Below are 23,445 nucleotides of genomic sequence, written 5' to 3'. Positions count from 1 at the left end.
TGAAGGGAGATTTTGTGGTGGGTCTATGTATCAGTATATGTGTGTGAGCATGCAGGCTTGGGAATGGATTCATTCCACAGAAAGTTCAGTTTTAGCTAATCCACATTTTCTGATATGTTTCAATAAAATTTTACAACAAGCTCTAAAAAAGAATATTTCTGGCTTTAAGCTTAGGGTTTTCTTTCCTCTGTCTGGCCACAGGGTATTTGTAAACGGAATGTGCTTGGGATGATTGAGACTACATTGTGTTATGAGAAATACATACCTTTTTGTTCTTTACCTCTGTTTTTTTATAATTTTTTGTTATGAGGTTGGCAGGAAAGAAGTACAATATGATCATAACAGTTTGGACTGCTGATTGTTGTTTGGTTTAAGGTGTTTCAGTTCTTTTGTTTGTTTGTTAGTTTCCTTGAGGTTCTTTTGCCTTTTTTGGTTGGAGTTTTATTTTTCTTTTTTCTTTCTTTTTTTTTTTTCAAAGCAGCTTCTAAGCTGTCTAAAGTTTCCTGCAGAGGTTTTTTATTCCCTTTGTTGGAATACAACATTAACCTCCCTAAAGAAGTCCCATAGATAGATGATAATACTTTTTGTGCTGTAATTTCCACCTTTGAGTTTTTAATGTTATTTCTGTGGATGTATTTATTGGTTATTTGGGTATTAGGCAGCCTTTCATGCCATAGTAGGACCAAATGCCTTTTTTTGTATCCTGATAATGCTTTTCAGTTTGCATCATGATGATAGGTTTTCGATGGAGATCACACTTGCTAGAAAATTAGGAGGAAAAAAAAACCCACCAATAGGTTTTCTATAGCTCTGAGTTTGGTCTTTTGATATGATTATCTTTTGCAGCTGCTGTAATTATTTTAAGATCTGTCTTAATCTTCCCATCTTTCATCCCCTGTTCCAGGGCAGCTGTGAAAACAGTGAACCAAGAGTTTCTCTCAGAGTGTGTCATGGGGTGTATCAGCAAGAGGATTGTATGGACCCTTTTCCTGTTTTTCACAGATTTATGGGAGGCTACCTCAGTTTCAGTCAAAAAGTAATTTTTTGAACTAGGAAAAGCTGAACTTGTACCAGTTCCTTATTTTTTGGAAACTTTTGGCTTATCTGTGAGACCAGTATAGGTTGGTTTCACTGGGAATGAAGTTTGAATCTATGTTAATCTGTGATACTCATTATGCTGGCAAAGTGTGCCAATTCAGTTTATCTAGGCGTTGTTTTTCATCATTTTAGCTTTCATCTTACTGATTTGCATTTCTGACAGGCAACAGTACATGCAAAGTATTTTGTAGTATGCAGCGAGTCATCATGTGTAACAAAAAATCTTCTCATCCAGAAATCCTTTCAAGCAGTTACATGTATTTTCTTCAACCCTTTCCTTAATTTTTAAGTCAAAAGAAAACCAAAATTCAAATATAATTACTTATTGGTGTATTGTGGATGTACTCTATAAACTGTATGAGTCAAAAGAAGAAATACTTGAACTATGTATATGTTGTTTGAGATAAGAGGTTTGATGTCTTTTTCCCTGTCTTTATCTGTGTAATTTATATAACTGAAACTCAGACCTTATAATCAAGCAATATTTTAGTATTAGTAATTAATAATGTTTAAAATCTTTTTTTTTTTCAAAAAAGGCATTGGCTATGATTTAGTCATTTAAACAAGTAAATTACTCATTGTTTATTTTTTCCTCCCAGATAATGTCAAAGTAGAGTTTAGATGGAAGGTGTTTTTGAAGGAGATAGTTGTCTATTAGTGTCTATGAGTGCCAGTTGGATATAATCAGAGTTTAAGAACTTCTGCTGAGCAGTATGCAAGATGTGTCCTTTAACTTCAGAATTACAAAACCTAGGTAATTATTAGCCTTGTAAAAATTCATATTAAAACAAGTCCCCAAACACACAATGGCAGAATATCCCAAACTGTGGTCAGTTAAAAGTGCATGCTTGGGAAACCATTTCTGTTGCAGAGATGTTAGTCAGTGGGAGGTCAGTAATGGCCTCCAGGCTTGTTGGACATTTATTGAAGAATACTGGTTTAAATCAGTGTTAACATCTCTGGTCACCTGGTGAAAATACAGGCATTACTTAATGGACCTTTTATTTTTTTCCTCAGGCTTTCCCAACAAAACACTTTTAAATAATACTGTTTATTACATCCTGGATAACAAACACCCAGAAAACAAAAGAAATTACTTGTTCAGCTTGATAATCAAATTGTCTCATAATTTCTAAAATGGGTAGTATCCCTTATTTATATTATTTTTAACAAGAAGCTTATTGCTTACTAAGTGATTATTATATCCAAACTGCATGAGGTTTTCAGATTTTTAATTTCAATCACACAGTTTTGTTCTGGCATTAAATTCACTGCAGAACATCTTGGTATGTGCCAAGGAACATTAGGAAAAAAACCACCAAAGCCTGTTGAAAACAAATTTGTGGGAAAAAATAATGAGTTAAATGGCTCTTCAGCTGCTTGCTTCAGATAATCAGCTCCTCTATAATAATATCTGTGCATCTGAGCAGTGAGAGTTATGCTCATTTTATAGTAGGTTCTTAAAGAAGAGAACTCATTTCAAACAGTGGGTTAGAATTCAGTAAAATCTAATCTGATCCTGAACAGAAAAATCAGAATAGGATTTTTTTGCATTATCTTTTAGCTATTCTGCTGTCTGAAGAAATGTCATTTTCCTGAGGCATGGAGACTCTTCCTATATTTTTACAGAGAACTTGGTATTTAACATTCTAGTTATGAATGATTTCATACTTCACAAGCTTTAGTTTTTCATAAGTGAGTGTACTTGAGTTGTGCAAGCTTTAGACACAATGTAATAAACTGTTTTACTACTGTTGACTATTGTCTATTATTAATGATATTTAGATACTGAGTTGAAAGTTCCTTGTAGGTAGCTTCAGGTGTTATTTATGTGAATGAATTACTAGGTCCCGCTAGTTTCTTAAGACCATCTAACTAATTATTGTAGAGATTTTGAACGCTTTGGTACGTTTTAAACTGCTGTTGAAGGAAATGATTACACAAGATGTATATAGTGATTTATGTTAAATGTGTGGTATGAATCTGGTAGAATAGAAGCAGCATGAGTTGAGACTGATATTTAGGGCCTCAATTTTGTGGATGAATAGAGATTGTTGTGTGTAATTTTGTCTGCGTTTTGTTTGGGTTTTTCTTTTCCCTCTAAGTGTATCTTTATTTGCTTTTTTCCCTACAGATGAAAGCCAGAAGGCTCTGATGTGGTGCTTATGTTGTCTGTACAGCAGTGAACCACAGAATGCTGTGGAACTGAAGGCCAACAGCTGGATACGAGTAAGTGAATGAATCCTTCCCAGGACTGCTTTGAATTAAATAGATGATTTAAAGGTGCTACATCTATAGCATATACACACTGTCAATTCTGTCATTTAAAAAACTGCTCCAAACACAACTTGCATACGTATTGTGCATAAATATATGATTCTAATTATAACACAGTCAGTGTTAGTCTTGTTTTAAATCTTAAAAGGATGAGGATGATTTCACATTTGATAGTCTTCATGCTCTTAATCACCTAGATTCACTAGGTTTAGTATCTTTGAATAATGAACAGCAACCTCAAATCAGAAGGGAAGCAAGGGTTGCTATTAAAAATAAATAACCTTTCAATTAGGATAGAATAAATAACCTGGAAAAATGTCATGGTTTGTTTTGAACAACTTGCATTTGTTCTGTAATTTTATTCCTTTTTGGTTTTGTTTAATCTCCTGCCTATGAAGAAACTAATTGTATCCAAACCTTATTCAAAGACAGTCAGAGAGGGAAGGGGCAGTGCTTTTGTGTGTGGATTTATCTTTAGTTACTTAAAGAATAATAAATCTCCAACTTTAATCCCAAAATTATGGCTTTACATGGCACATCTGTTCCTATTTTACATATTTCCACATTGAATTAACAAAGAACATCAGCATGTAAATAGCTTGCAGCACATCAATGCTTGATATTTTACACTGCTGGTTAACAAACTGAGGGTACAGTTCTGTTCTGTCCTTCCTTTTTCCATGGGTCCACATGACTATGGTAAAAAATATAAATGGAATTGTTAGTATTTCTTCTAAATCTATTAGTCTTCACAAGTCATGAGACTGTAGCAGCCTCATCATTATTTATGTACAGCTCTACTAAAGCTGAAGATACTTCTAGATTTCTGTAGGTAGATAATTTCTTACTTACTAGTTTATCTTGTATGTCAGATTATCCACATATGCGTGTAATACTGGGATGTACAAATTACTATAAAATAACTGAGGATGATGAGGATATACATTTTTATGTTAATACACAAGTATTGTTTATTAAAAAGCAGTAGTCTTAGAAATATGTTCTCACAGTCTTTTAGGTGGCCTTGGGTGTCTACATACCTGTTTAGTGGGCTGTACCACCTACCATGAAAATTTGAACAATTTAATACTGAGGAAAATCACCCTTATTTTTTTCCTGTCTTTCATGTTTTTCAGGAGGTTTTTAGTGAGGTTAGTATACTTTTAATTTAAAGTATGGCAGTCTCTGAATGCCAAAGTAAAATGACACAAAAAACCCCCTCTGCCTTTTCTAATTTAGTCTTGCTGATTCCTTGTATTCTTCATAATGAAATAGGAGAGGCACAGTAGTATGCAGTCAGTGATCAAACAGAGCAAAATTTGTCCATTTTGCTTTTTAGTAGCATAACATATATGTGTGCATTAATGATGCACATTAATACCATATGCATTAATGATCTTGAGTGGTGAGGGAGAGATGTACTCAGTCTACTACAGACAGTGAAAAAACCCAGTTGTCTTAATCTACAACTTCGACTCATCTGATTCATGTAACTGAATTGATGGTGTTGCTGATATAAGAAAAAGTATCAGGTAAGCAGGGACAAACAGGTGGAGATGGATGAAGGTGGGATTGGTGCTTTTGCCTTACACTGAAACTAACATGTCAAGTATTTGATTCAAACCACCCTGTAATCTGCAGAAATTTTTCCCCCTACTCTGTGTGTTTCAATCACCCATAATAGCCACTGTGACTTGATGGGTCAAGAGTTAGCCCAAAGGTTAGGAAAGAGGGCATGGAGGAGTTCAAAACTTAAACATATCTTACTAGCTATTTTTATCATTCACTACTTACCTGGTTGCCTAAAGGTGTAGCACAACATGAGAATACAGCAGTTGGGATTAAAAGAAAGGGTATTATTAAATTGTTTTCTATAATTAGTAGAATCAGTAGAATTTCTTCTCAGGTTTTTACTGCCCAGTGGGCATCATCACAAAACTTTTTTGAAGAAAGTGGTTTTATTTCCCTTTCCTGATCATCACTGTAGTTCTAGTCATCAGCAATTATGATACGACAAGGACTATCATGCTTGTTTTTACAGGACAACCTAAATGAAATGTTTTGCTACTCCTTTGCTAGTTTTCTTTTGCCATCTGTTATAATGATTTCTATTTAAAAAAACAAAATGCAAAGTTGCATCTGATTAGAAAATTACATTATTTGGTCAAGTTGAATCTCTGCTTCCCTTTGCTTTTATAGCTATGTACATTGACTGTAAAATTACACCTTGCTTTTTCTGTGATGGCAAGTGTGAGTTCCTGAGGAGTCCTGGGGCCTTTCAGTCCATCTTTGGCTAAGGTCATTGGTAGAAAGGCTGGTCTCAAGTATTTTGGTTTTAGCTACTAAATTGCATTTTCAAAGTTGCAAAAAATGTATTTAATGTTTAATGTATTTAATGCTAGCTTACTTTTTAAATTTCCTGCATTGTCATAGAAAAGCTATGTTGTTTTTAATGGCAGGAAGGGCGGCTACCCACTTGAAATGCATTATTACCACACTTCTGAAATGAAGATTGTGCAGGTCTGCAAGTCCTTTAAAAGAATAAAATGTGAAGTTTATTGACATTAAATTAAAGTGTGCAGTGTAGACTGCAGTGTTTTTAGGATTAGATGCTACTTAAAATGGTAGATATTTTTGGTTTTGTTTATGATTCTGAGCCTTCGTGTTGGAGCCAAGATACATGCTGCCACAGATTTCTCACTAATAAAAACAGTCATGACCTGGAGAAACCAGGTCTCTAAGAAAGTTATTTAGTTTCTGCAGCTGGCCTGTTCTGAGCAGAGATTTTTGGAGCTGTGAAGTATGTATGGTTTTAAGATATAATTCTCTGTGATGTGACTAGAACAGCCTTGTTTCACTGCACATTACTCTTGCAATCGCATTGCTCCAAATGAGAGTTTTTCTGAAGCAGGTTTCCTTTTTGTTAACTTGGCCACACCTTCTTCTCTGCTCTCAGTTTATAAGGTGTGTTTATGGATTGTTTATGACTCTGGAATTTATTTCCAATACTACTTTTACTGTATTGTGTTGGAAGGCCGTACATACTTACAGCCCGTCTCTTTTCACATTGGGTAAAAAAGGAAGTTAATATCCTTTTCTAAATTCTTGTCTTCTTTGGTTTTTTCTTTTTTTTTTTTTTTTCAGATTTATATTTTCAGTGCTTTAGTATCTCTAAAACTAATACAAAGGAATAAGACAGTATATACATAATAGCATAAACAGAATGGAAGACCTCTAGGGTTTGCCCCATGTTTTTAGAGGTTTGCTTTTTTTTTTTTTTTTTTTTTCTTTTGGCTTGGCTGAGCTTTTCTCTCTGAAAATGTGTAGTTCTTTTGTAAATCTGTATCCGGTGCATGGCCAAATCTATCTACATCTTTCTTAAAAGCCCCCTTTAAATACTGATAGGCTGCAGTAATGTCTTAAGGCCTTAAAATAAGAAAATTGTATTTTCTTCTTTCTCTATTTCATGGGTAGAAACTTAGGTTGTAGGATATATGGCTTATATGTATTTGCTAAAATATGCTGAGTATGTGAGAAAGTTTGAAAGTGGAAGCTGTTGTTTGCAGAACATAGTATTAACAACATTGTTGCTTATTATGATAGCTGTTACGTAGAAACAGTGGTGTATATTTTTCTATACCAGTAGATGGCATTCTTCATATTACATCTAGGTACACATATAATCATTTTATATTAATACGTACACAGTTTTCTGTTTCACAGCAGTCTAATAAATATGCTTCCAAGGAAAGTTGAACATTTTTTTAATAGCAGTCTCAAGTTTAGAAGCCAGCTTGCCTGCTGCCCTTATTGTGTCATTGTTTCAACTCTTAGTTTTTAATGGTTGCAGTAGTGAGAATTCTGTGTTAAGATTCCTGACTTTTTTGGCTACAGTGCAGGATCCTCAATAATAAGAAAATTAATTTTATTATCTTTTCTGCTGTATTCACAGTGGATGTATTTGAACCGAATTTTTTATTTTTCTGCCCATAATTTTTCCATAAATGTGGAAGAATTCTATCCGTGTTTGTTTTCGTAGTGACTGATTCTTTATATTTATGGGGGTTTTTAGCACTTAGAACCTTCTATCCAAGGATCTGTTATATTAAAGAGTGAATGTGAACAGTTTATGTGTGAACACTTCAAACCTCGGTTCTGAAGTACTTACAGTGAAAAACTCACCATGCAAATAGCTTGAGTAAAACTAAGCATAAAGGAAAGATCTGTTCCTTTTCTCTAACCTCCTCCTTCTCTCACTGTTAAAAAATTACAAGTAGTACTCTGAACAGCACAGGGTTTTTTGTATTTCCCCTGCTTTGTTTTTTCCCCTATTACACGTCTTCCTAGTAACTCATTTATCTATGGTCATGGTTTGTATTTTTTACGGACAAACTATCTATTCTGAATGTTTGTTGTATGTCTCTATCACGTTACTTGGTTTGCGACTCCCATGTTTCAATTCATTCTGTTACCTTTCATTTACTGCTGGTGCTTCCATGAGTTTGTTTTCTGCAGGCGGGAGCCTTGCCCCACGATGTGGGGTACCACAAATCGCAGGTTCTTTTGTGTGTGGGCTCTCGTTAGGAGCCAGCCTTCCTCCGTGCCTGAGCACCGGCGGGGTCAGCTGCGGGAGCCGGCGCCGCCGGGAGCCGGGAGATGGCGATCTCCGCCCTCCGTGCACACGGGGATGGCACTCACATGTCGCTAGGGGTCAAACTAATGGCAGTGTTGTCGTGGCCCTTCCCAGGTGTTCCCTGCCTGGGTTTTGATAAAAAGGCAGTGTTGTACGGTGGGTTGCCGATAACTGGTTAAGCTTGCTGTGGATGGGGTTAATTGGTTAAACTGCTGTAAATGGCCTGACTTGGAAAGGTCCCACTAGACCAGGTTGCTCAGAGCTCCATCCAGCTTGAAAACTTCCAGAGTTGAGGCATCCACAGCTTGTCTGGTAAACCTGTGCCAGTGCTTTACTACTCTTCACAGTAAAGAATTTCTTCTTAATATCAAATCTAAGCCTACTCTGTTTTAGTTTAAATCCGTTTCCCCTTGTCCTGGCACCATATGCTCTCATAAAAGGTATCTCCATCTTTCTTGTAGGCTCCCTTCAGGTGCTGGAAGGCTACAATTATGTCACCCCAAAGCCTTCTCTTCTCCAGGTTCATCCAAATTTTCTCAGCTTTTCCTCACAGGAGGGGTGCTCCATCCCTCTGATCACCCTTATGACCCTCCTCTGGACTCACTCTCACAGTTCCATGTCCTTCCTGTGCTGGGACCCCAGGCCTGGATGCAGGGTTCCAGGTGGGGTCACACCAAGGCACAGTAGAGGGTGGAAATAAAAACTGGGAATTAGTTGTTGTACATTGTACTTTATCTTCAGCTATTCTGTGTTACAAAAGTTCACCTTTCTTAGTTAAGAGCAACCATTAAATAAATATGTCTCATAAAAGAGGAAACAAGAACAGTTCCCGTATTTCCTGCTGCTAATGGTTGCCTGTTCTGGAGGTTTTGTGAACTCACAAGAGATTCTGAATAATTACAGGCTTGTGATGCCTTTTGTCATATTGCATTGTTTATGTTTGGAAGTTTTTTAGGTTATTCCTGTAATTTATGATCAGTTAAAGCCTTGAAGCACTGGAACAATGTATTTTTAGAAATTTTATTGTTAAGCTATGCAATTATTAATGTTTTTAACATTCACGAAAATTTAAATTCAGTTATTAATCCTACATAGGCTTATCTCCTATGGAGAGAGTGGGAAATGCAGTTTTTAATGTCATTTCTGAGTTGATAAGCCATCAGAATTGGATCCAACAGACTCCAGTCTTACAAACTTAAAGGCTGACTCACAGCTGAGAGATTGTAGTGTATATCAGAATTTGGAACAAGTGGTGAGCTACATGTTAGCAGATATAGACCAAAGTTGTGATTGGTTGTATTAATCAAGCACCAATTGGACAACTAGAGCCAAAAGAAAACAAAAATGGTTATGTCAGCCAAAGCTAAAGCACGGGAAAATGGAATACTCATTTTGTCAGCACCACTTAGATAAGCAAATCTGACAGAGAGAGGAAAAAGGGTGAGCTGTAAGGGCATGCAGATCTAAAAATACTTGATGGAATACAATAACTTTTGCCAGAAGCTGGGACACCGAACAAAAAAAAACCCAAAAATAAAAAACAAAACATAACAATAACAAAAAACAACGCGAACGTTCCAGTTCAGTAGGGTAGTACTCAAAGTGCAGAACAAAGCTGAAGAGGCCCAGACATTCTGTGACTTTCCTGAAGGCCATCTGTTCTGAAGAATAACTGGTATATTTTCTGGCAATATACAAGGCCAACCCAACACCAGTGAAGGATTACTCATTTAAATTTATAAAAAAAGGATGTGTGATAACACAAAAAGAGGGACATTTCTGGCTGGTGTCAGATATTAAGCTTTCCATAACATCAGGCTCTCTCCACAAGGAAAGCTGTGTTTGTTTACTTGAGTACAGCAGTTGCTTTTTGTCACCAAATGGCAGGAACATATTTTCTAAAAGCCAAGAAGTTCTATGATTCTGGAAGAAAATAATGATACCCAAATCCGACAAGTGAATATGGTCAGAAGCTCCAAGTAATTTTTGAAAGAAGCAGAATTCCTGAGCTAAGTGAAACAAGCACAAAGGGTTTTGCACGGGACTAACCCACCTGTGGAGAAGAGTAGAGCAAGACAGATTGTTCTAAGAATACCATGCTTTGTGGAGGGACTGTGTAAAAAGTCTTCTGAATATCCTTCATCAAGTGACCTGAACCATCTTTATGTTAAGTGTACTCTTGTGCAGAGCTCTTCAAGAAGTAATCTGTGCAGATCTTGAAAGGTTTTCAAAACAGAATGGAATAAATAATTTATGAAAAAGTATCCTCAGTTTTTGTGACCATCTGTGCAAAAAAATATCCGGAGATGGTATCACTACAGTTACATCAGTTAAAACAGGAAAATACTGCTGTTTGTGCAATGGGCCTAACAAAAGCAAGAGTAAGAAATCCTAGTCATTCACCGACCTGAGTTCGTGCAGTAAAATGCTTGTGGGTTTTTTTTTTGGCAAAAAAAGAGCTTCATCCTAAATAATAATAAACCAGTTGTGGACAAAAGGTCCGAGAATAAATTCAGAAAGGAAACACTTTTCATCCCTTAAGTATCACATTTGCAAAGGTAAATTCAGACCCTGAACAGAATTGCTGTTGGCCGGAAAATTCAGTAAGCATTTGAAAAAAAATTCAGTGAGGCAAAATGTAAATGTAGATCAATTCCTAATTCATGTAGTATCTGAGAGTAATCAATAGAGAGGCTGATTGAAAATACTTGTTAGTGACACCTAAGTGAAACTGAGTATTGAGACCATTATATTTCAGGGGGAGTTGAGAGTAGCTCAGTGATACTGCCGCAGTTGGTGTGAAGATAGGCTGCTCCACAGGGGAAGGTGAGCCAGGATCTCTAGTAGGTGAGAAGAAGGCAGATGCAGCTGTGCCTTGACACAGAAATGGCACAGTGGCACAAGAAGAGCAGACGAAGTCCAGTGACAATCAGCAGGGTCAACCGTGAGTCCAGTGACTGCCACACCAGGCCCACAGTGATGAGGCAGGCCCAAGGTGTAGCTGTGAAGTCATGGCCAGGGATCATGCCCCGGGGCAGCAGGGTGTATGGCCAGCCACAGGCATGGCTGCAGTGTAGCTCACACAAGAACCAAATGCCTTGAAAGTGTCCCTGCCTATGGTGGGTGGGTTGGAGTTAGATCTTCTTCAAGGTCACTTTCCAACCCAACCCGTTCTGTGATTCTCTGTAAGTTGTACACAGAATTGGAATGACAATATTTTCTTCTTAGGTAAAGAATGTTGATTTGATTTTGTGGCCAATATATTTTCCATCTTTCAAACTCATTACCTACTATTTTCATTTGTGTGCACACTTTGTCAGATGATTAGGAAAACATTAGAAATTGTTAGCAAAGGGCATATATGAAAAGTAATCCAAACATAATGTGAAGAGCTTTTCTCTTCTTTTTCTAAAAGGCATTTTTTCATAATTAATTCTTTATAGAAGAAAATCTTCAGGTTCACTTTTTTCTAGGAGACAGGAATTTAAGGTAACATGAGGAAAATACAAAGTGCACAAATTAGTGAACCTCAATATCTGTTCTTTAGTTTGCTCTTCTATTTTAGGAAGAGCCTAAATCACTTGTGAATTGTCATTCCACCGGGGAAATGGACCCCAAGAGCATCTGATGGAAGAAGTATTAAAATAATGCTGGATTTATAATAAAGGATGTCTCTATGAGATAAGAATACTACTTTAATGACATATATGGGTAATGTGTCTATTAAGAGGCTTATGAGTTGCTAGAGGACATACTGAGAAACATATTTTTTCCTTCTTATCTAGACAACTTTGAAAGAAGGAGATTAAGAGCTGAACAGAGATATCTGAGTTAAAATTATGAACATACTTCACCTGCTATTTATTACTGAGAAAGTTAAAGGAGAAAGGATCTGTGTCATAGAGCATAGGTTTTAGCAGGGTTCTGTTACAAATGCAGCATTTTCAAACTTTTTTTGTTGTCATTTCCTCTCTCTAAAAGGAAAAGAAATTAGTAGTATTTGGACTAAGATAAATAACTAGTTTGGACTATTTCTTACCTTTGTGATAATATCACTGCAATATTTTACCATGATAAAACGCAAAATAAGAAGAGAATGTCAGTGTAAGAGGGATGGGAAGGCGTGGAGCAGGGGATCTGGTTTTCCCTAGCAGTTGTAGGGAGAGGAACGTCTGTGTTCCAGGAGGCATGCATCCAAGAGACAAATGGAAAATGTTAAAGTCTCCTGGAGGCCAAAGTAGTTCAAAGTTACTTAATCACTTTCTGAGGCTCACTCTTGTGGTTTTACGGATCTTACGGCTCTTTGGGTATGTTTGGAAAAGCGTTGTCATTCCTCCTCTAACCTGTGCAAATAATCATCAGGAACTTTGATCACTGCAGAGATCATAGGGTGCTCCTTCAGATGAAGGGCATCTGACAGTGATTAAAGTATGTATCTTGTTTATACTTTTCCTATTATTTTTTTTCTGTGTTTTTCACTGGTCCTTCAAGAGCCTTTGTAGCAATTTTCCTCAATCACTATATATGGACTTTACCCTTGCCTTCCATCAACAGCTTACATGTAAGAGGGTCTAAAGATTTTTCCTCAAAGTGGTCTGGAGTGCTTGGAGATAAATGGGCTTTTATTCAGTCCTTGATTGTTTTCATTCAGCCTTGCCTGTGATGTATTCTTTTTCCCTCTTCTGCTAGCTGGTGGCACACTGGTTAGTGCAATACCTCATGGTTACAGCCGGTAGATAGTCTGTGCTTTTCACAGGAGCATCTGCAGCCAACTCCTGGAAAAATCGTTGAAGTGGTACAGGCTGCCTGTACCATTTGTCAGAGAAGAGTGCAATAACAGATTCGTGTTGTGCACAATGGTGTTGTACTGCTTATTTTTGTGTGAGAAAACACCAAAGAAAATCAAGAGAACGTGTATATTTTAAGTTTTGTACTCCTTTACCACTTAATGCAGAGATCAGAATTAAAAATAAAATTTCTGCCTAGAGAATTGCTACTTATTTTGGTGTTTCGGGCTTATTTAGTTGTTTTCAAAGTTGCTGTTGCTATTAAATATTAATTATTCTTGAATGTAGAGGAAGGGAGCAGTTATGAGGTCATCAGAAATGTTCAATGTATGTAATAACAAAGTGACAGATAGAATTCTGATATATTAGTGCTCTCTAGATACATGTCTTATCTAGAATTCACATAGTTTTTGTGCTTCAAGGATCTGAAGCAGCAGCTTAGCTCAGCTCATTGTAAAGATGTGGGTGAATGAGTAGTATGTCAGACTATGTGTTTAGATAGATTAAAGTGAGTGTTTCAGTGGTAGATCTGCTTTCTCCATGTCACTGGCTATCCTATAAGGCAAAATGTTTTTGTAAACTTAAAAAAGAAGTATTTAAAGTATCCAGTTTTCAGACCATTTGTGCACATTAAAAATAACTTGCTATTCAGGTTCAGTGGTATTCTTGTTGGACAGTGCTTACACTGGGGTCTTGCCACAACAGATGCAACAGATTAAAAGAAGACGGCAAGTATAATAATTACAGCATGGAACAGTCTGCTGGTAGATACAACAACGTAGCATTCTCTTTAATCATAGTGCTTCCCATAGTGTGGGTGGCCGCAGGCTGCAAACGTTTCAGTCAATCCCTTCTCCATGCAGCAGTGGTTGTAAAACAGACCTGAAGTAAACAGCATTCCACAGACCATTAAGGGGTTTTAATTTTGAAAAAATATTGACCCCTCCTTTTGGCTGCTTGCTTCTGTCAGCTGTTACCTACCAAATCAGTTCTGCTTGAACTAAATAGGATATAATGTGCTATCTATGGGCTCTTAAAAAAGTTTGTGGTGCTCAGTTGTGGCTTTTGTTATTAAAATACATATTACTTTAAAACCTGAATGTTTTGTTGGTTTTTGCAGCAAGAAATAACCTCTGCCCTTACATTAAATGCTGTCTTATGTTTAATTTAAAAACTTTTCATCTTGTTTTCATTATCCCATTTTTTTTTTCAGTGCTGTGGTTTTGCTGTTTCTGTAAAATACTTTATTGTCTCTCTAGCCATTAGCACAATACCTTTTCTGCAACCAAAATGAAAGGGAATTTTCTGGTGTTTTTTAACCTTGTGGCCAGTTTACTCCTTTGGAAGCTGATCTCACCTCCTTGATGTTTGATAGTCATCTGGAATCTGAGTTCTGTGGAACAGATTTAAGCAACTAAACTTGGTGTCATGAAAATAGTTACACAGCACTTACAGGCCTTTTTTGGAGTAAGTAAATCAGCTGCAGTTGAGGACAGATAATTTAATTTTGTTTTATAAGTGCATGTGCGTAAAAGGATATGTTTTGATGGATGAGTTTTTACACTGTAATTAACCATATGTGGAATCAAATATGTAAATGGGCTTGAAAGTAATGTCTTAAGTGTCAGTGGGTAACAGTTCAAAGTGAACGTCCTTTCGAATCAAAACATAGGACAAAAGGCTGACATGAAACATAGGGCACATGTTTAAGATCTGACAATTAATTAAAGCCTAATGACTTAGTGAACTCTTAATGTGATAAGAGACTTTTCAAATTTTAAATTACTAGTTAAAATTTAGTTTTAAGAATCAAGTCGGTTTGCTTTGCAATGTGTCCTAAGGGAGTAAAGAGAAATTCAGGCACTTTTCTCTGTCCTTATGCGATTAGTTTGTGTCCCAGATACCAAGGACTTTATCCTGTTGAAGTGAGTGCACTTCCTACGGTGTACACACCTTAGGAAACCCACATCTCAGGGCAGTGTTTGCTAGAAATTTGACATGTCTGACTCTTAAACTTGCTAATGCACGGGTCTGTTGAAGGTTAAAGACCCCAGGTTCTTAGGTATGGTTAGGTATGGGCGAGGGGAAATACTTCAGTGAAAATGGGAATTGACTGATGAATCAAGGATGAGTAATTGATACAGTGATAGTATATATTCAAGATTTCTAGTAGACTATGTTCTAAAGAAATTTAATTCTTAAAGGACAGGAGAGTGATAAAAAATGCTAAACATACCCTTACATGGAGAGATGGGCTGCATCTTTTTAATATGGAAAACATTTTAGAATGAAGATGGCTTTTCAAGTGTAGCACATAAACTGTTTCTAATGCTTATTGTCTTGAAGTTTTACTGAGTTCACTGACAGTATTTCTTTTTCCTGTTGGTGTTTCATTATTGTAAAGTCAGCCCAAGGGAGTGCGTAGTAATTTTGAACATTTTGATGATTATACATCGAAATAGTTAGTCTTCTCCCTAGCTTTTTTGAGAATCAGCATTTTGAGCTGATTTGGACTTGCTCTGATCACCTGTAGATACTTACATTGGTAGAATGTAAGAGAATTTGCAATGTTTTCAAATTTGCAAGCATTACCATAGTCTTCTGGTTGAAAATAGAATGGTATTATGAACAGGCTGGCAAAAACCAGACCTCTCTTCTTCAAATATAATTCTTTTAACAATGCCAAGCTAACATGATTATAAAGGATTTCTCAGCTTCTGGGCCAAAATAAACAAAGGCTAAGTATGTCAAGGAACAAAATGAGAAACGAAGAATTCCGCTTTCCTGCAAGGCTGCTTGAGCTTTAACAGCAAGTGTCACAAATTGCTAGCCAGCTGACATTTCTCAGAACACTTTAGCTGTGCCAGGTGGCTCTAGTAAAGAATAATGATTTGTTACTGAGACACAAAAAGGGATCTCTATTTGAAGAAATTCTACTAGCATTCGATATTCTTGCTCAATCTAATATAATGGTGACCAGCAGTTGTATCACCATTTTAGGTGTATTTTGTGCTTTTTTTGCTAAGAAGTTCAGTAGACAGTTTTCTCTGCATAAACTTTTAACGACATGATACTTAGGAAGTCCAACCTCAGTGTGATTAAAGTAGTTTTTCCTGAGTATCGTTGTAAATTAGGTGCAATATTTGCAGTGTGTACCTATTGGAAGTATATCATGCCTACATACATTCATTGAAAAAAGCATAAATTTGAGAAATTATGTAGATTTAAAGTCGAAGTGAAACGAGCTTACAGTCCATCCACTCTTTCTAAATTTATTCATCCTTCTTATCCACATCATTTTTGTGTGGATTTTAGGAATTCTTCAGTGAGAAGTTTGCTTTCTGGCTTTGGAAAATTGTGGAGGGAAGAAGGAAATTAATTCTAAATCATTGGCTAGTTAAACCAGAGAGCTTTAAAAAAAAAGAAAAAGATTTACGGTTGACTCTGGTAGAGCTATTGAATTTCCTTTTGTAAGTTAGTGTAAATGTGTGTTTTATTTCAGCATCAAAAGTCTCCACTTTTTTAATACAAAGAGTAATAGCACTTTCTAGGTGGGTGTTTCTTAAAGAGAAAGGAGAGCGAAAAGGGAAGGAGATTTGAAACTGCTTTTCCTGTCTGAGGCCAAGAGTAGACTCAAAGCTTGCCAGCCCAACAGTTCTTCAGCTTCTTTCTTATGATTTCTGAGGGTTTTGTTAGTGACTTGCAGATGGGGCTTAGGCTTTGGAATTCATCCACTAAAAAGTTTCATGGTCTTATCCACAGTAGTAGTGCAACATGTTTTTACTGTACCAGTGTCACAGAAGGTAACTGAGGTTGAATTGGTGAGGGGAAAACAATGCAGCGTTCCCTTCCCCTCCCCATAATTTTCTTTTCCACATTTCACTTGGAAATTAGGATCATGTAACATTTTTCATCCCTTTTAGCAAACAGAGGTAGAATATGAGCCTAGTCTTTTTACTAAGCAAGAGTAGTATCAGCAAGAGTATCAGCAAGAGTAGTACAGTTCATAGCATACTTTAAATTCTAAAGGAAACGCATATTTGTCTAAGAGGTTTTTGAAATTTTTTTCAGTTAAGATTTTCAAGTAGGTTTTCCTGATCCTTTAGTGTATTTTTGCTGTACTTTTTAAATATTTTTAAAGAAAAAATTGTAGTTATGGTTGTTGAAACAAAGTTAAGGAAATTGGCCTAATATAAGAGCACCTAAAGCAGTTTTTCTGAAAACACTGACTGAAAGTGAGTGTTCCTTGCTTAATTCTGCAGGGAACGGACAGGGTTAAGGGTCATAATCAGATAGAGTGTAGAGAACTTCACAGAATTTATGTATTCATGTCTGGAAATATGTGAAAAGCAATGAAGTCTGTGTATTAATTTTCCAAAAGAATAATTTTATTCCTCTTGGGGGATTTTTTTGTTTTATTTTTAGCTCAGAAATAATAGCAATTCAGTCTAGTCATTTATCTGTAGATTTTCTGTAACTTGGTCATGCTTGAATGACAAGATCTTTGTATCTGTAGGAGTGTTTAGCAGAATAATTTGTTTATGATCAACTAGTCTGTCATGGTTATCAATGGAGACTTAGATGTAGGCAGATATCAGACTTCCTTTCCAAGTGAAGCAGGGCTAAAATGAGAAGCTCCAATAAATCCTAAATGTGGACTTGTGGTCAGCAGTTTTATTTTGTGTGGTGGCACAGAATTTAGCTAATGAAAACCATCCTGTAGATGCATGTGTCCATAAACTGTGCTGAAACAAGAAAACTCCCTGACAGTAAATGTCAGAAAGAAATGTAGGAAGAAAACCTCTCCTAGCCCTGTACTTAGGCACTTTGACCCTAATTAACTAAATTACTGAAGAATATTCCAAGCGTTCTTAATGTTTATTGAAACTGAAGTGGTTTGTTTTTTGCAAAACCTCTGAGTAGTTACTGGAATAGACTCAGTTTGGTAAAGTGAGAGGTTGTGTTGACTAGTTAATAATTGAAATGTATGTGTATTTGTAATTTAACATTTTGTCTGTCTGCAATGTGTTTTAACCAGTTTTAATTTTAAAGGAGAAACAACTTTTTGGTTAGGTTATCAATGGTATATTTAAAGATTTTTAATAAGTTTTTACTATTTTTTGAGCGTAATATGCTCTCACATACTGATAATAATTGTTGTTCACAAATATATGCCATGTAATTTCCCCATATCAATACACGGAGAATTCTGTAAATGGTGAGAAAACAGAATAATTTTGAGTAAAGCTAGATGATATTTAAATTGTATGATGTTTTGCTACCTTATATTCTTTCACAGTTTGATTTTGATTTGCAGAAAACTATTCTGCTGTCTTCTCCTGGAGCCATATAACAAGTGAGCAAGAGGTCTTAGAAGCACAATTAAAAGTCATAGACTTTGTTATGAATAGATAAATGTGTGGAAATAATATGAATTGTGTTATGTCAGCATCCCGGGAAATCAGTCCCGGAACTGATTTCATAAACAGTTGGTTAAATGATCTCTAAATGAACGTACTGCTTTGTCATGTACAAACTTAGCCACTATGTTTCTTCAGAACTGGCTGCTTATTTCATAGTAAGAAGGTTTTAAAAGTATCAGCTCTGTGTTTTATTGTCAGTATTTTAATCTAGAGGGTATGAGATGCAATAAAACTCATAGGCCTTTAGGATTTTTTTTAAAAAAATTACTAAAAAATACTTCCAAGAATTTGTTTTGGTCTGAGGTGCTGAAAGCTAGCAAACAAAAATCGTATTTACAAAACAAATCAGAGCAATGTGTGTATGTGCTTACTGTGGACTCTTTAAACAGTTTAGAAAGTAATGTGGGCTGTTAGGATCCTACATTTAAAGGAGAACCCTATTATGTACTATTTTTATTTTTTTAAATTATGACTGGCAGTCATATTATCTGATTTATCTGTAATGTTATAGTGGATGATACAGTTTTGAAGTACTTTTTAAGTCAGACTGGAAATAGAATTTGACTTCTTTTCTTCTAGACTTGTGTTGAAAGCCATGGGCCATCTGGCTGTAGAGGAAACACCTAAGAGCAGCACTGATTTACAGACTCTTGAAGTCATTGACATACAAAAAATTCTCATTCCAAAGTCTGATTAAATACAAATAAGAAATAGTGGTTACTTCTAAAGCTTCCTCTGATTAAGATGTAGTTTTTCATATTATACCTGCTTTCTTTTAGCAGAGCTGAGGAAATCTGGTTCCAGTTGAAGCAGATAGAAAGGTCAGAAATAAACCTGTTACTTGAACAGATTTCAGAAATTTCCCCTTGGGTATCCATGCTATACTTACTGCAACAGATCCACACAGATCATAATTTGCAGCAAAATGTCACTAATAATCTCTTCTCAAAAAACTGCATGTAGTGTTTTCAAGCAGAATGTACTTAAGAGAAGTATTTCTGTATAATAAATGATAGATTATTCAGTTTCATCCTGCTCTACTGTTGTTTTTTTAGACTCATCCAAGATGTAAAAAAAGAGCTCAGTATCTTCGCTGGGAAGTCTTAATTAGTGTCAGGTTTGAATGGCTTATCCCAGTGAAACCATCCATCTCCACTGCTCAAAATACATGGGAGCTATTGATTTTCACATCTGCTTCTGAGGACATTCAGAACCATAAATATTTCGGAAAGAGTGTGTTGAGAAGTTTCCAGAAATAAACTGGTTTATCTAGCTCCCCTGGAATGTCTTTGAAACTATCATAAATTCCAGGACAGTTGCTACTCAAATACAGTTAATAGCATAAAACTTGCCATCTTACAATAAAAATCAAGTTCTGTTTATGTGCTGATGTCTAATTTCAGAAGTAATTGTGCCTTTAATTCAAGCTTCTATATTTTTCCCCATTGATATATGCAGGAAAATTTTGACTGTTTCAGAAAGAAAAGGGATAAAAGGAAGGTTTTAGAGCTTTTGGATCCCAGTTTGGTAAATACAGTATCAGAGCCTAAAGCACACCTCCTGCCTTGCTGGATTTGTGAACACGAGTTGAGCTGGTGTGTGCCTGGGGCTATGTTACATAAATCAGTGGAGGGACAAGTTCTGCTCCAGAAAAGTAATTTCTAGACTTTTATAGGGTCGTGTGCCTCCTGAGATGGTTGTTACAAAGAATGTTATGGAGTAACTTAACAAATCCCTTATAGCACGTGGAAATCAGCATTCATTACTTAAAGAGGAGTATCAGAAGAGTTAGCTTAAAAGTGTTTTAGTTGCTTAGTTCTCTTTAGAGTTAGAGCGGTTGGAAAAGCCCTATAAGATCATCAGTGTTAACACTGCACTGCTGTATTGTCTCCTAACCATGTCCCCATGTCACATGCACATGCCTTCTTGAACACCTCCAGGAGTGGTGATGCCACCACCAATAGCACAGCCTATTTCAATGCCTGACAGCCCTGTCAAGGAAGAAATTTTTCCCAGTATCCAATCTTAGCCTCCCTGGTTCAACTTGAGACCATGTCTTCTTGTTCTGTCAGTTGTTACTGAGATTGTAACAGAAGAGACTGATCCCCACCTGGCTACACCCTCCTTTCAGGCAGTTGTAGAGAACAATACAGTCTCCCCTCCTTTTCTCCAGGCTAAACATCCCCAGCTCCCACAGCTGCCCCACACAGGACCTGTGCTTCAGATCTTTCACCAGCTTCACTGCCCTTCTCTGGACTCGCTCCAGAGAAGTCAAAGGACCTCAAAGTCCTTCTTGCAGTGAGTGGCCCACAGCTGGGCTCAGGATTCAAGGTGTGTCCTCGCCAGTGCTGAGTACAGGGGGACAATCACGGCCCTGGTCCTGCTGGCCACACTGTTGATGATAGAGGCCAGGGTGCCACTGGCCTTCCTGGCCGCCTGGGCACAGCTGGCTCATGCTCTACCATTGCTGACCAGCACCCGCAGGTCCTTTTTGGCTGGGCAGCTATCCAGCCTCTCTTGCCCAAGCCTGTAGTGCTGCCTGGGGTTGTTGTGAATGGACCAGGTGTTGGGGCTGGACCCAGTACCTCACCATATCAAACTTCATACCACTGGCCTCAGCCCACTGGTCCAGCCTGCCTGCATCTTTCCGCAGAGCTGTCCTATGCTTCAGCAGATCAAATCTCCCACCCATCTTGGTTTCATCTGCAAACTGACTGAGGGGGCATTGTAGAGGATAAGCGTGTTTTGTCTCAAACATTCTGAGTATTGCTACAGGAAAGGTGTGATTGGAGGAGAGTCCTGTGGAGCTGGGTCAGTGCTGTCCTGAGCCAAGTTCCTGCTCTGCCTTGAGACTCATACTTAGTCCCCCAGCCCCATCTCACTTCCTGGAGAAGGGCTGGCTGTGCATGAGTGAACAAAACTGTGTGACAGGTCTAGTTTACATAAGAGGCATGCACCAGGTGAACTATAAAAGGGAATGAATCAAGTCTCCTCTTTCTTTTTTTCTCTCTTTCTCTTTTTTCTCTGGTTTTTTTTCTCTTTCTCTTTTTCTCTTTTTCTTTTGTTTTCTTGATATCCCAGCTCTGAATCATCAACAGGACAAGGACCACTGTGAAGTCTAAGGACTGGAGATGTTTTGTTTTCTTCCCTTGCTTTGCCTCAGTAGATCATATCCTGTGCCATACTCCATACTGAATTTTGCTGTGGGAGTGGGGAGGTGGTGGAGGTATGCTGTAGGATCTTGCAGATATCAGTGTCTTGTAGACACTGCTTCCAGTGTGCTTACACTGATAAGGAAAGTTTATGAGTTTATATCTTTGTGGTAATGGTCATAGGATTATCTGTCTGCTAAAGAGATTAGAAATCTCTCTGCGGCAGTGGATTTTGAATTATCTGCAGTATTACTCAGTATAAATTGCATCAGTAGAATAGTCACTTGCAAGGTTGTTCAAAGAAGTTGGTTAATTTTTATAAACAGGGCTTTATAGAAATTCATTAATCCAGTTTGAATGAGATTGTGAACAGGATGCCTTTAATCCTAGGCCATGGGAACAGATTTCTTCTCTTGCAATGACAGCCAAGGTGGTTTCCTTCTGACTCAGTAGTGAGATAAATCAAAAAAAATCAGTCACCTCTGATATTACAGTATGCCTGACTGCTGTTTGTTTTCCAAAATCCGGCATCTTGATTCTGGAAAGGCAAAAATAAAAGACACCTTGGTATTTTTACTTTGAATGCAGCATTTCTGCTTCAGATCCACTTTCCTGGCTTGTAGAATGTAGTATTAGTGGGTTAGACAGTGAATGGTAATTGATTCACTGCCAGGAATAACTGGTGGTTACATAGATCTCCAGTTGTTAGTTTTGCTGGAATAGTGTTGGAATAGTGTTGGATCCATGACTGATATCATCCATCAATACAGGAGTGCATTTAGTACTGAAAATCTTCTCATCATGTACTTGAATACCTTGTAGATATTGATTTTGAAATGATTCCTTAGAAGTCATCAGTATCAAGTAACTGATTGATACTGTGGCTTTGTAATATGTCATGTTTTTTTATTTTCCAAAATGCTTTGGGGGAGGATTCATAATGTAATATTGGAACCTAGGTTAAAATATTTGTATGTGTATGTGAGAATATTCCTATATATGTGAGAAAATAATTTTTATATATATATATATATAATATCAAAATGTTTTCCATTTTTCTATGGTACTTTGTGTAATTTCAAATATTCCCAAGCCCTTCTCTGCAGGGCTGCTCTCAATCCACTGATCCCCGATAACTGATACTGGAGATCACCCCAGTCGAGGTGCTGAACATTTCACTTGGCCCTGTTGAACTTTGTGAGGTTCACACAAGCCTGTCCCTCCTACCTCTGGATGGCATCCCTTCCCACAGAGAATCAACTGCACCATGTATCTTGGTGTCATCTGCAAACTAGCTGGGGGTGCACTCGATCCTGCTGTCCCACTCAATCCCATCTCGTTGATGAAGACATTAAATAGTCCTTATCCTAACAACTCATTCGTCAAGTATGAGTGAAGCAACAGTATTAATTTTTCTTCCAGACAGCTTTCTGCTAATATAGAATAGCTTAAACCCAGAATTATGTAAGTAAATACTTTTTTCTAGAGAGGAGAACTTTCTGTATGTGTTCTAGAAGAATAAGCTTTTAAACAGAAAAAGAAAGATGCTTTAACTTATTGATATCTTTGTTGCATGTAGGGATGTCTCAGGCTTTCCACTACAACACTGTCAGTAAAATGAAGTACATAAGACATAGAGCTGAATTTTAAATGTTTTCTGTCTTTAATACTTATTTATCTTATATAAACACCTAATAGCTCCTTTCATCTTGACTACAGTATCTCCTTGCCTGTGTTTCCCTTGCCCCCTTCTGGCTGTTCGGAGATTTTGTGCATTTCAAGAAAAAAAAAATCTGCAAATTCCTTGCATGGATCTAGTAAAATGAAAATGAAACAACAAAAAATCCCAAGCAAGTTAATAAGCAAGCAAAATCCCAAAACAATACCAAGCCAAAAACTAGTGCAGGAAACTGTTGCAGGACATATGCAGAGTCTGATGATGTATAGTCATTTTGTTTTCTCTTTTCTTCTATTGCTTGGTTAACACTGGCTGTTCCACAAGGGTAGGGGGTAAAGTAATTTCGAAAGTACTCTTGACAAAGAGAGTGTTCAATCAACTTTACCCTTAGGATAAT

General features: G+C 37.0%; 1 protein-coding gene across 2 annotated transcripts in view; it reads left to right on the top strand.

The window, feature by feature from the left end:
- FANCC (FA complementation group C) overlaps nt 1-23,445 on the top strand; it is a 108,134-nt gene that overhangs the window by 47,547 nt on the left and 37,142 nt on the right. For both annotated transcript variants that reach the window (XM_063423374.1, XM_063423375.1), the window contains exon 4: nt 3,233-3,327. In XM_063423374.1, the coding sequence (XP_063279444.1) occupies nt 3,233-3,327 (95 nt within the window). The remainder of the gene's footprint in view (nt 1-3,232; nt 3,328-23,445) is intronic.

The sequence above is a fragment of the Prinia subflava genome, chromosome Z (genome assembly GCF_021018805.1).
Source record: "Prinia subflava isolate CZ2003 ecotype Zambia chromosome Z, Cam_Psub_1.2, whole genome shotgun sequence".
In the NCBI taxonomy this organism is placed as follows: domain Eukaryota; kingdom Metazoa; phylum Chordata; class Aves; order Passeriformes; family Cisticolidae; genus Prinia; species Prinia subflava.
This window is presented reverse-complemented; position numbering and strand designations above follow the sequence as displayed.